The sequence below is a fragment of the Salvelinus fontinalis genome, chromosome 4 (genome assembly GCF_029448725.1).
Source record: "Salvelinus fontinalis isolate EN_2023a chromosome 4, ASM2944872v1, whole genome shotgun sequence".
Classification (NCBI taxonomy): domain Eukaryota; kingdom Metazoa; phylum Chordata; class Actinopteri; order Salmoniformes; family Salmonidae; genus Salvelinus; species Salvelinus fontinalis.
The window spans coordinates 52,586,167-52,598,522 of NC_074668.1; the positions used below are offsets into that span (position 1 = coordinate 52,586,167).

A 12,356-nucleotide genomic window follows, 5' to 3' on the forward strand; every position below is an offset into this window, starting at 1 on the left:
TTTGGGAAAATGTTAAATATGACATTTTATTGGCGTATTTAACTGTCTAGATCCCAGAAACAGACAGTGATATGACAATAGAGAGCACGATGTCCGTTATTCATTAGCAATGAATGCAGATCTCGACTTAGTCTTGGTCCCCTTCTTTTTTTCTGTCTTGCAGCAGATGCTATCTTTTCCTTTGCGTTTCTTTTTGCATTTCTCCTCCTTTTTGCCTCCCGTAACCACCTGTAATAAGGTAAATGGTAGAGTGTTTCCTATCCATAAGCCAACTAGATGGTTATTTTGTTTGGGCACCTCATTCAAGAAACACAACAAAGATCACCTACACTACAAAACTTGTAGGAAATATTTAATCTGATGTGTGTGTCTGTGTGTGTGAGTGTTTTGTGCGTGCGGCAGAGGAGGATGGTGAGCGAAGAATATAGCAGGATGGGCTCAATGTAATGGCTGGAATGGAATGAATGGAAAGGTATTAACACATCGACTTGTGTTGTATACCAATCCATCCTTCTATTACTCTGGCCACTAGCACCTCTGTGTGTGTGTGTGTGTGTGTGTGTGCATGTGCGTGCGTGCTTTGTGAGTCTCTGTGGACATATATGTTTGTGTTTCTTGGTCTAACAGGATGTGACGGAATAAGTGTGAATGGTACAGGGTGCCCTTCACATTGAGCCACAGTACACAACACATTAGCCCAGAAATGACTCAGATGCTACATCAGTGTCTATGTAGCAGGCTTATCCATGAGACTAGTGTAAAATGTATTATGTATTACATAGAGTATTTTTGCTTTCTTCCATTTCTTAATTACTATACAATCATCAAGTTCACCTTTAATATGTTACAATGATACCAAACATCAACAAAACACATATACTGTATGTACACCCCCCAACACATATATATACATAGTATACAGAAAACAGTATACAAACAAGGAAACAGAAGTATGAGGCAGGAAACTCACAGCTCTTTTAATAGCAATAGTTGTGACGTACAAAGAGACAGAGCCAAACCATCAGCCTACACAGAAACACCACCACAAAGATACATTGATAAAGGGACAGATATCACATCACACACTTGTAGACTGTAAACCAGGGTTGCAAGGGTGCTCAGGATAAAGGTTGCTGTTAACCCTTTTGTAGCTTTTTTCAGATAGTTATCATGAAAAAGATAATTCTATAATTCAATAAATCTGTCAATAGTTACCATTTTGCAGATTTACATATTTGTTAGAAGGCACTAGTCTATGATAATCAGTGCCTGAATAAATAATGGTAGCTTACGGTGGAGGGCAATAGTAGAAGATGAAGTGATACTGTAAAAAGCGTCTGCTAAATGTCATATATTATCATATTATTATTATATCTTAGTTGGTTACATTTTTCCAGGGGGTCCACTGGCTCCAGGGGGAAGGGACCAGGGGGTCTCTGGAGCGGACCCTCAGCTTACTGACCCCTCTCGGTATGAGAGGATTCATAGAGTGCTCCTCCTAGAGAGAGAAAGGCAAAGGAGAGAGAGTTATGGTTTCATTCCAAAATTCCAGTGTGTGTCAATGTGTGCATAAGCTTGCATGTGTGTGTGTGTGTATGTGTGAGTGTGTTTGTACATGTGGGTGTGTTGTACCTTTCCGTTGTCTTTAAAAATGTATCCTATCTGGTGCTCCAGAGGGAAGTAGCTGGGCGGACAGTTCCAGGTGGCTGGTGGTTCTACTTTCACCTTCAATCTCTGATCCATCACCTGGCACTTCATCCCTGCAGGACTGTCTGGCTGGACTGTGGACATGTACATAATAGGCAGGAGTGTATTCATTAGTGCACAATGTAGCAAAAAAGGTTGCCCCAAAGCGAAACATTTTACAGTGGAAAAATGAAAACAAGCATATAGGACAAATTCATGTAGGTTTCGGGACCATTTGCTTCCGCTAGCTTCTTTGTGAATACAACGGTGTTACAAAGGCCTGTGATACTTGTTTTTGGTTTGCGTAATCACACATAACATTCTTACACACATGAGATTTGCAAACAAATGGAAATTAATTTTGTTTTAAACCTTTCCTTACTCTGGAAAGAAGTACCATGGAAGTACATGGTTTTAATACCACCTGTTATGTAAGTAGATACACACACCAATGTCGTGTAGGTAGAACCTCTTAGTCTTCCTGAGGTACTCCTGCTTGGTGATGGCCTCAACAGTGACCACTAGGGGAGCGGCCTCCTCAGTGTAGGGTGAAAGCGAATGTGTCAATTCAAACTCCAACCCTCCATCTTGGAGGCTGGTCGTTGGGTATACCCAGGTGCAAGATTCCTGGCTGTCAGTACTGGAGACACATACAGATGTAGAGTCTTAATTTGAGGGAGTTTGCTACAGCAGGAAAATAATCCTGCAGCGACAGGAAATGTAAATTTTTATGTGGATTCTAATTAATGGACATTTTCATTTCAAAGTGGAAATTACAAACTTTAGAAGCCTTGATAAAACTAATAGACTCCAAGTTTGCAATTTTCAGCAACAGAAGAGTGCTCAAATTAATATCCTACATCTGTACAGTACACATCAGATTAAATAAGAATGTCTGTGTCTGAATAAAAACTATGGAAAAGGCTACGTTTGTGTGTGTGTGTGTGTGTGTGTGTGTGTGTGTGTGTGTGTGTGCGCGTGTGTGTGTGTGTGTGTTACTTACCAGTCATGGCCCAGCCCAAGACGGACAGCTGTGAATTCACTGCTGGTCCAGCTACAGTTAAAGGTGCAGCCATAAGACTTGGCCCGACAGCTGATTAAATAATCTACAGAGAGAGGCAGAGCACACACACACACACATACACACATGAACAACCAGACATGTGGTAGAGACATGTGGGCAATAAACTCTCTCTCTGTCACAAACACACACACACCATCCTGTTCCTCCGGGACCAGCTCCTCCAGTAGATAGATGGATCCTAGTTTCCTGTCTCCATCCCAACAGCTGTATTCTCCATACCAGTCCACCTCATTCAGTATCAGGTTATGGCCTTGGACCTGAGTTTTGTCTAAATCCTCAGTATCGTACTTCCACGTCATAGCGCCAGAGAATGCCGTGGGACATGTCAGAGTCACCAAACTGTCCCCCTTAACAACCATGTCTACAGACACACACACACACACACACACACACACACACACACACACACACACACACACACACACACACACACACACACACACACACACACACACACACACACACACACACAAAGACTTAAATTAGATCCACAATAAAACACTGAGAGTACAGTATACATAAAGAGATACAGGCAGAAACCATTGATACTTACAATCAGGAACACACACAGCTCAGAGATAAAGAGAGAAATACAAACACACACTCACAGAATTCATGGAAGGAGGTGAGACCATTCACTCTCGGTAGAATAACACAGAGGAGCATGATGACCCATGGTACTACAGTCATCTGGAGAGGAAAGAGAGTACAGGGGAGAGAGAAAGTCACACCATTTACAGGAGTACGATGAAGATGACCGTAGAGATACTGATCTAACATCAGTTTACTGTTTCACCCTAATGGTTAGGGTTAGGACTTCTGGAGAGTAAGCAGACTACGGATCTGTGCCTATGGGAAACCTTTACCTGGAGTTACCTGGAGTTATCCTATTCTAATCATAATCATATGACAAACTAGCCAGTACCTAATCCGAACTTGTTTTTGGGGGAATTCATTAAAGCAATTTGCTCCAATTGGCCTACATATGGCATTATTTATACCAGTTACTCAATGTGATTAATTATTGAAAGGAAGTACAAGAAAGTTTATTGTTACAGTATTATAATTCTTAAGTAAATAATAGCCAACAAACAGGACAACACAGGACTGTCAAATAAAACATAGGCATATCTCTATAAACCCTATGAGATAATATAGATTGGATAATGTATAGCCAGGTCCATAATTATGGATGATGAGCTGAGACTGTATAAAGATGAGCAAAAAAGACTGTATGAAATAAATAATACAAATACAGAGCTATGCTCGAAAAAAATAAGTAATAAGTAATAAAAAATATCTAAAAAAGATAGGAGTCAAAATGATTGGCATCCCTGTATTCAATTCTCTAGCACACACACACTGAGGATAAAGACACTGAGCCTTTTTCTAAAATGTTTTATGAGCTTGAAGAACACATTGGGGCGGCAGGTAGCCTAGTGGTTATAGCGTTGGACTTGTAACCGAAAGGTTGCAAGATTGAATCCCCGAGCTGCCCCTGAACAAGGCAGTTAACCCACTGTTTCTAGGCTGTCATTGAAAATAAGAATTTGATCTTAAAACTTCTTAGGGCTTCTTAGGGCTTTTTCTCAATTTCCGCCTGACTAACGTGCCCAAAGTAAACTGCCTGTTGCTCAGGCCCTGAAGCCAGGATATGCATTGGTACCATTGGAAAGAAAACACTTTGAAGTTTGTAGAAATGATTAAATAATGTAGGAGAATATAACACAATAGATATGTTAGGAGAAAATCCAACCTGAATTTTTTTTTGAGAGAGACCATCCTCTTACAATGGCAAGTATAAGGGCATACTGAAAATTAGCTCTCTGGATGCAATTCCTATGGCTTCCATAAGGTGTCAGAAGTTTCAGTAGAAGGACACAGTCTTCGAAATTCGTGTTTGCGCGTGCCATGAAGACAGGACGCACCTGCTAAAATATTGAACATACTTCTTTCTGTAAGAAATATTATAGTTTGATTACATTTTATGGTATCTGAGGAGTAAATAGAAACTTATTTTGACTTGTTGAAACAAAGTTTAGTGATGGTGCCAACTAAACAGACTTTTTGGGATATAAAGAAGGATTTTATCTAACAAAACAACACTACATGTTATAGCTGGGACCCTTTGAATGACAAATCAGAGGAAGATTTTCAAAAAGTAAGTGAATATTTAATCGCTATTTGTGAATTTGCCGGTGGAAATATATTTTGATGTGGGGCGCTGTCCTCAAACAATCGCATGGCATGTTTTCGCTGTAATAGTTACTGTAAATTGGACAGTGCAGTTAGATTAACAAGAATTTAAGCTTTCAACTGATATAAGACACTTATATGTCCCTAAATGTTTAATATCCATAATTTTTATGATTATTTATTTGAATTGTGCACCCTCCAGTTTCACCGGAAGTTGTCCCGGTAGCGGGATGCCTAGCCCCATTAACTGACTTGCTTAGTTAAATGAAGGTAAAAAATATATAATACATTGGGAGGGATCTTAGACTATTCCTTACAGAAACTTCCCAGATCCTTGATATCCTTCGTCTGCTCTTATGGACTGCCCTCTTCAATTCAAACCACCAAGTTTTCAATGGGGTTCAAGTCCAGAGACTGAGATGGCCATTACAAAAAGTTGATTTTGTGGTCAATTAACCATTTCTTTGCAGATTGTGATTATAGCTTTGGGTTATTTTCTTGCTGGAAAATCCACTTGGAAACCAGGTTTTTGGCAAAAATGTCCTGGTATTTGTTAAAGTTCATGATGCTGTTGACCTTAATATGTGGAAGCAAAATAGCACCTTAACGTCAAAGATCCACCACCATATTTTACAGTTGGTATGATGTACTTTTCTGCATATGCTTCCATTTTTCGATGCCAAACCCACCGCTGGTGTGCATGGCCAAAGAGCACTATTTTCATGTCATCTATAGCTCAGTATTTGTATTATTTATTTTATGCAGTCTTTTTTGTTAATCTTTATGAAGGTTGCCAATAATTATGGACCTGACTGTAGCTATTCGCTGAAAAACATTACACACACAGACTCCATAAAGAGGTAGAGCAGGCATACTCTGATATAAAGTTTGAATAGGAACCTTGGATATGCTCTCAAATATAATAGATAATCATACAAACATACACTAAATATGAATATACCGAACATTAGAAACACCTTCCCTGTGGAATGCTTTAGACACCTTGTAGAGTCCAAGGTGTTTTGAGGATATTAATATTGAAAACATCCTCAATTCCTCTGTACTGAAAGCATCCTCAATTCGTCGGGGCATGAACTCTACAAGGTGTCAAATGCATTCCACAGGGATGCTGGCCCATGTTGACTCCAATGGCTTCCCAATGTTGTGTCAAGTTGGCTGGATGTCCTTTGGGTGGTGGACCATTATTGATACAGATGGGAAACTGTTCAGCATGAAAAACCCAGCAGTGTTGCAGTTTTTGACACAAACCAGTACGCCTGGCACCTACTACCATACCCCGTTCAAAGGCACTTACATTTTTGTGTTGCTCATTCACCCTCTGAATAGCACACATACACAATCCATGTCTCAATTGTTTCAAGGCTTCTATAACCTGTCTCCTCCCCTTCATGTACACTGATTGAAGTAAATTTAACAAGTGACATCAATAAGGAATCTTAGCTTTCACCTGGATTCACCTGGTTAGTCTATATCACGGAAAGAGCAGGTGTTCTTAATGTTTGTATACTCAGTGTATAAAATATATCAAGTGGTAATATAATCTTTGGGTAGGATTTAGCCTACTAAAGGTTTGCACCATGTCAAAAGTTTGTAGCTGCTTTTTTCCTCATGGGGAATTTAGCCTAATTAAACATAGAATATAGAATTTCAATTCAAATTAAATGCAACTTACAGTACGTCCTGCCATAGCCTTTGATGAGCCTGCATGAACACAGAAAATTAGCTATTCATTGAACGCAAAAAAATATGTACTCAAATGTAATAACCTATGCGACTGTTCAGTTCTAATTAATACATTTCCCATTGAATTGGTTCAGCCCATAAGTGTTGCTGGATTTAGGCAGGTCTTGCGCTTACCGTTATGCTGAAGTTGCGCTGGTCACGTTGATAGATTGTTGGCAGTCAGCTCGGTCAACTTGAGTTTCTCTCATTTTCTGAAAGTCCTTCTGTTTTATATGTTTGGCTACTGTGTGCTATTCAGCCTCTGCCCACACATCTTTGCCACGGACTTTTGGAAGATGAGAGGGTGGGTGGGGGTTTGGGGGAGGATGGAGTTGGGTGCAATTCATAAGTAAACTATTAGTAGTAGTAGTACTGTGCGTGTGTGTGTGTGTTTGTTTGTGTGTGCGTACACATGCACCACAGTTCCATCTGAGATTAGGATCTTTAATGGTGTGACGTGTGAGGATGTTTATAGCGATGGTCATCAACAAAATATTTTCAGAAGAAACCCCTCCAGTTTGGGGCACTCCCTACACCCACCCCATACTCCCCTCAACCAAACATCAGTCATTTCTCTTTACTTTCTTTTTTTAGGACCAATATTTCATTTTTTTGTTGCTTTTTTGGTCAGGGTTACAGCAGGTACAATATTTATATTCAGATCAGATAATATATACATATATTATTACATTTTCCATTAAATATTTTCTATATCTATTTCTCCTTACTTTCATTTTCTCTTCTTTGGCATTCAACACTTGTGTCATACATAGATTAATTTGCAAGTCAAACAAGTTTTTGAGGAAACATGCCCACATGAAGCCTTTTATCTTTTATCTCTCACAGTACAGTTTCTGTCTCAACCTTACGAGGTTTATTTTAGATGGGTGGAACTAGAGAACTGACTACTGACCCCAAACACACACACACACATACGCACACACACACACATTAAATCATCATTCCTATATTCAATGTCTATGGGTCTTTTGTTCAGAGAGAACTCCACACGTCCCACTACGACATTACGTTTTTAAAGTTTCGTAGTGTGTGTGTGTGTGTGTGTGTGTGTGTGTGTGTGTGTGTGTGTGTGTGTGTGTGCGTGTGCGTGCGTGCGTGTGCGTGCGTGCGTGCGTGCACTTTCACCACAGTTCCATCTGAGATTAGGATCTTTAAAGTTGTGACGTGTGAGGGTGTTGTAGTGATTCTCGTCAACCAAATATTTTTAGAGGAAAACCCTCCGGTTTGGGGCACGGTGTGCACACAAGGCCGGTGCCAAAATGAATCAGTTGGATGGGCATTTGATTTGCATAGTATTTTTCACAGGACCTCCACATTTTCTTAACGGGTTTTATAGTGAAGACATGTAAAAATGTCTTGCCTTTTAATGCGGCATGAACACAACCGGTCATGTTTTCATCTGATTGTGAAACAAATCACTTCATAAGTGGTGCATGAGTTTCAAATTCAGGGAAGTGTCACGCCCTGACCTTAGTTCCTTGTTTATGTCTCTATTTTGGTTTGGTCAGGGCGTGAGTTGGGGTGGACATGCTATGTTTTGTATTTCTATGTGTTTGGCCTGGTATGGTTCCCAATCAGAGGCAGCTGTCAATCGTTGTCTCTGATTGAGAACCATACTTAGGTAGCCTGTTCCCACCTGTGTTTGTAGGTAGTTGTTTTCTGTTTAGTGTATTTCCCCTTGCAGAACTGTTCGTTTGTCGTTTTGTTGTTTTTGTTATAGTATTCGTATTTCTTACAGAAAGAAGTATGTTCGTTACAGAACTATCCACCACCAAAGGACCAAGCAGCGTGGTGAAAGGGACTCCTGGACAGGTGAGCAGCACTATTTGGACCATGAGACAACCTGAGAGGAGGTAGAAAGGTGGTTGGTCGACCCAGGGAGAGTGCCGGAGCCCGCCTGGGATTCTCTGGAACAGTGCAAGGAGGGATACCGGAGAATGGAGTTGGCGACACGAACACGGCTGGCAAGAAAGCCAAAGAGGCAGCCCCAGAACTTGGCGGAGTCAGGTAGGAGACCTGAGCCAACTCCCCTTGCTTACCATGGCGAGCGTCGTGCTGGTCAGGCACCGTGTTATGCGGTGGAGCGCACGGTGTCTCCAGTACGTGTTCTTAGACCGGTGTGCTATATCCCAGCACCTCGCATCTGCCGGGCGAGAGTGGGCATTGAGCCAGGACAGAATGTGCCAGCCCTGCTCTCCAGGCCTCCAGTGCGTCTCCTCGGCCCGGGTTATCCTGCGCCAGCTTTGTGTACTGTGTCTCCGGTGAGTCTACGCACCCCAGTGCGTCCTGTGCCAGAGCCCAGGGCGAAAATAAACATCCAGCCAGGACGGGTTGTGTCAGCTCTACAATCCAGGCCTCCAGTGCGCTTCCAGAGTCCAGTACGTCCTGTTCCTCCTCCCCGCACTCGCCCTGAGGTGCGTGTCCCCAGCCCAGTACCACCAGTTCCGGCACCACGCACCAAGCCTCCAGTGTGCCTCCAGGGTCCAGTACGCCCTGTTCCTGCTCCTCGCACTCGCGTGTCCCCAGCCCGGTACCACCAGTGATGATCCATGGCACGAAACCTCCAGTGATGATTCATGGCAAGAAGCCTCCAGTGATGATCCATGGCACGAAGCCTCCAGTGATGATCCATGGCAAGAAGCCTCCAGTGATGATCCATGGCACGAAGCGTCCAGTGATGATCCATGGCAAGAAGCCTCCTGTGATGATCCATGGCACGAAGCCTCCTGTGATGATCCATGGCACGAAGCCTCCAGTGATGATCCATGGCAAGAAGCCTCCAGTGATGATCCATGGCACGAAGCCTCCAGTGATGATCCATGGCACGAAGCCTCCAGTGAGGAGTCATGGCACGAAGCCTCCAACAAAGGCTGCCAGTCCGGAGCCTCCAGTGTTGCCCGTCAGTCAGGAACCTCCAGCGACGCCCTTCAGTCCGGAACCTCCAGCGTCGCCCTCTTTTCCGGAGCTGCCAGAGTCGCCCTCCTGTCCGGAGCTGCCAGACTCGCCCTCCTGTCCTCCTTGCTCTCCCTTACGTAAGGAATTAGGCACTTTATTATGTAGGCTACAGTAAACATATCATTGTCCTTTTGGTTTTTGTCAGACTGCACTGTAGCCTAATAAACATATACATTTTAATCCATTGTTTGTATTGAATTCAATAATATATGTGTACCACTGTAGATGCTGTGTATTTATTTTTAGAATACAGTTCTCGGTTTACAGTAGTGATGGACAGCTGGAAGCATTTTGAAAACACGTTTTCAAACACTTGTTTTTTACAAGTGTAGCAGGTCGTGAACTCTGAAAACAATGTTTCCACTCCAAGAACGGGAACGGTGATTTACTGTAATTAATACATTCATTCAATACATTGGAATACAAAAGTAGCCATCCACCCATGATGGACTATTACCAGAGACTCTTGCCAAGAATATCATCAGGGGTAGGAAAGGAGGGTAGGTGGAGCGTTGTATTTAAAGATAGTGCACAGTAGCCTAATAAACATATGCATTTTGAAATAGTTTAACAAAAAAATATATATTCTACTACAGTAGATGCTGTGTTTTTGGTTGATGGCGAAGCCATAAAGACTCTGCAACTAATCAACACACCTCCCAAAAAAGAATTGGTTTCACATATTTTGAATTAATTCCTGAATTAAATTGCTACAGCTGACATGTTACAGTTTATTCATTGTTTAATTATTAACTTCTCTATGGTAGGGGGCAGCTTTCGTAATTTTGGATGAAATGCATGCCCAAATTAAACTGCCTGCATCTCGGGCCCAGAATATATGATATGCCTATAACTGGTAGATTTGAATAGAAAACACTATAAAGTTTCCAAAACTGTTAAAACAGTGTCTGTGAGTATAACAGAACTGATTTGGCAGGCGAACACCTGAGAAAAATCCATTCAGGAAGTAGTTTTTTTGTTGTTGGTTTTGTAGTTTTCTATTCAATGCCAATACAGTATCCATTGACTTAGGACTCAAACGTAGTTTCTATGCCTTCCACTAGATGTCAACAGACTTCAGAAATTGTTTCAGGCTTGCATTCTGAAAAATGAAGAAGTAAGAGCAGTCTGAATGAGTGGACCCTGCCGTGTCACAGAGCTTTTTCCTGTGCAAGACCGAGAGAGTGCGTTTCTTGTTTACCTTTTAAATTGACTACGTTATTGTCCGGTTGAAATATTATCGATTATTTAGGCTAAAAACAACCTGAGGTTTGAATATGAACATTGTTTGACATGTTTCTATGAACTTTACGGATACAATTTAGATTTTCTTGTCTTCCTGTTTTGACTGCGTTTGAGCCTGTAGATTACTGAAGAAAACGCGCGAACAAAACTGAGGTTTTTGGGTATAAAGAGACTTTATCGAGCAAAAAGAACATTTATTGAGTAAATTAATGTCTGCTGAATGCAACCATATGAAGATCATCAAAGGTAAGGGATTCACTTTATCTCTATTTCTATATGTAATGATTTGTCTAGTGGGCTATGTTCTCAAATAATCGTACGGGATGCTTTCGCCGTAAAGCATTTTTTAAATCTGACACCGTGGTTGGATTCACAGGCAGTTAATCTTTAAACCTATGTAAAATATGTTTTGTTTTCTGAATTTTTATAATGAGTATTTCTGTTTTTGAATTTGGCGCCCAGCAGTTTCACTGGCTGTTGAAGAGGTGGGACGCTAACGTCTCACGTGCCCAAGAGAGGTTAAAGGCTCCTTTCTCAATAGCCTATGTGGTCTATGTGGTCAATTATTTAGGCACAGTTTTGCGCTGCTTTGACACAAGAATGGGGACTGGTCTTGATAAATCAATCAGAATTTTATTTACACTGAATCTCTGTTTGGGTGTTGGTTAGCCTACAATTGGGGTGTTGAAATGTTAGGAATATTTTGCTCTTCACTCGCAGTCATATAGTAGCCTACAGTAGGCCTATTCCCGACCAGTCATGTTGTACAGGGCCACATTTTCATAACGGACACCCTGAGGCCTACATGGGCTACTGAAAAATGCATTGTTGATTTTCTCGGAATAGAAACACCATAATATTAATCAAATGAATGAAGCTAAATGTATTTTAAAAATCTATTCTATATAGTTTCTTCTAACAAAAAACGAAAAAGGATTTAAAGTCTCTGTTACAGCCAATATAAAACAGTCAAATGCATTTCTGAATTCAGTCGCTTTAGCCAACATGTTGCTTATTAATTGTTTATTTGTTCAAGGCTCACTTTGTTATTTCATTTTATAACTAAAATGCTTGACTGTATTTCATCTTTAGCTCCACACAGGATGGGAGGTGTTTCCGTCATTGGTCTGACAGAATGCCAGTTCCTGGTCACGCGCGTTCCAAACGATATCTTCTTGCTTTCCATAACTTCTAGAGACACAAAGGAATTCTCCGGTTGGAACGTTATTGGATAGTTATGATAACAACATACTGAAGATTGATTCTCTACTTAGTTTGACCAGTTTATTCGACCTGTTATATAACTTTTTGAAGTTTTCGTTCGAGTTCGCCTGCATCTGCGCGAGCGTTTGGACATGTGCACTAAACATGCTAGCAAAAGTAGCTACTTAGACATAACTAATGGACATTATCGAACAAAACAACG

At 41.2% G+C, this 12,356-nt stretch overlaps 1 protein-coding gene across 1 annotated transcript; it reads right to left on the minus strand.

Annotated features, from left to right (window-relative positions):
* Positions 1-37: 37 nt before the first annotated feature.
* il12b2 (interleukin 12B 2) lies at positions 38-6,954 on the minus strand. The gene is made up of 9 exons (XM_055918452.1): positions 6,845-6,954; positions 6,660-6,688; positions 3,379-3,460; positions 2,904-3,131; positions 2,690-2,792; positions 2,136-2,326; positions 1,633-1,781; positions 1,388-1,498; positions 38-228 (listed from the first exon to the last, which is right to left on the minus strand). Exons 2-9 carry the CDS (start codon positions 6,672-6,674, stop codon positions 97-99), a joined length of 1,011 nt encoding a protein of 336 aa, XP_055774427.1. The 5' UTR covers positions 6,675-6,688; positions 6,845-6,954; the 3' UTR covers positions 38-96.
* Between the last annotated feature and the right edge of the window lie 5,402 nt (positions 6,955-12,356).

What these genes read in the sequence shown, in the direction of transcription:
- il12b2 (XM_055918452.1), bottom strand. An exon ending in GGTCCCGGAGGAACAGGATG is followed by an intron (nt 2,793 to 2,903) that starts GTGTGTGTGTGT and finishes CTCTCTCTGTAG; the next exon opens with ATTATTTAATCAGCTGTCGG. An exon ending in AGTGGACCCCCTGGAAAAAT is followed by an intron (nt 229 to 1,387) that starts GTAACCAACTAA and finishes ACCTTATTACAG; the next exon opens with GTGGTTACGGGAGGCAAAAA.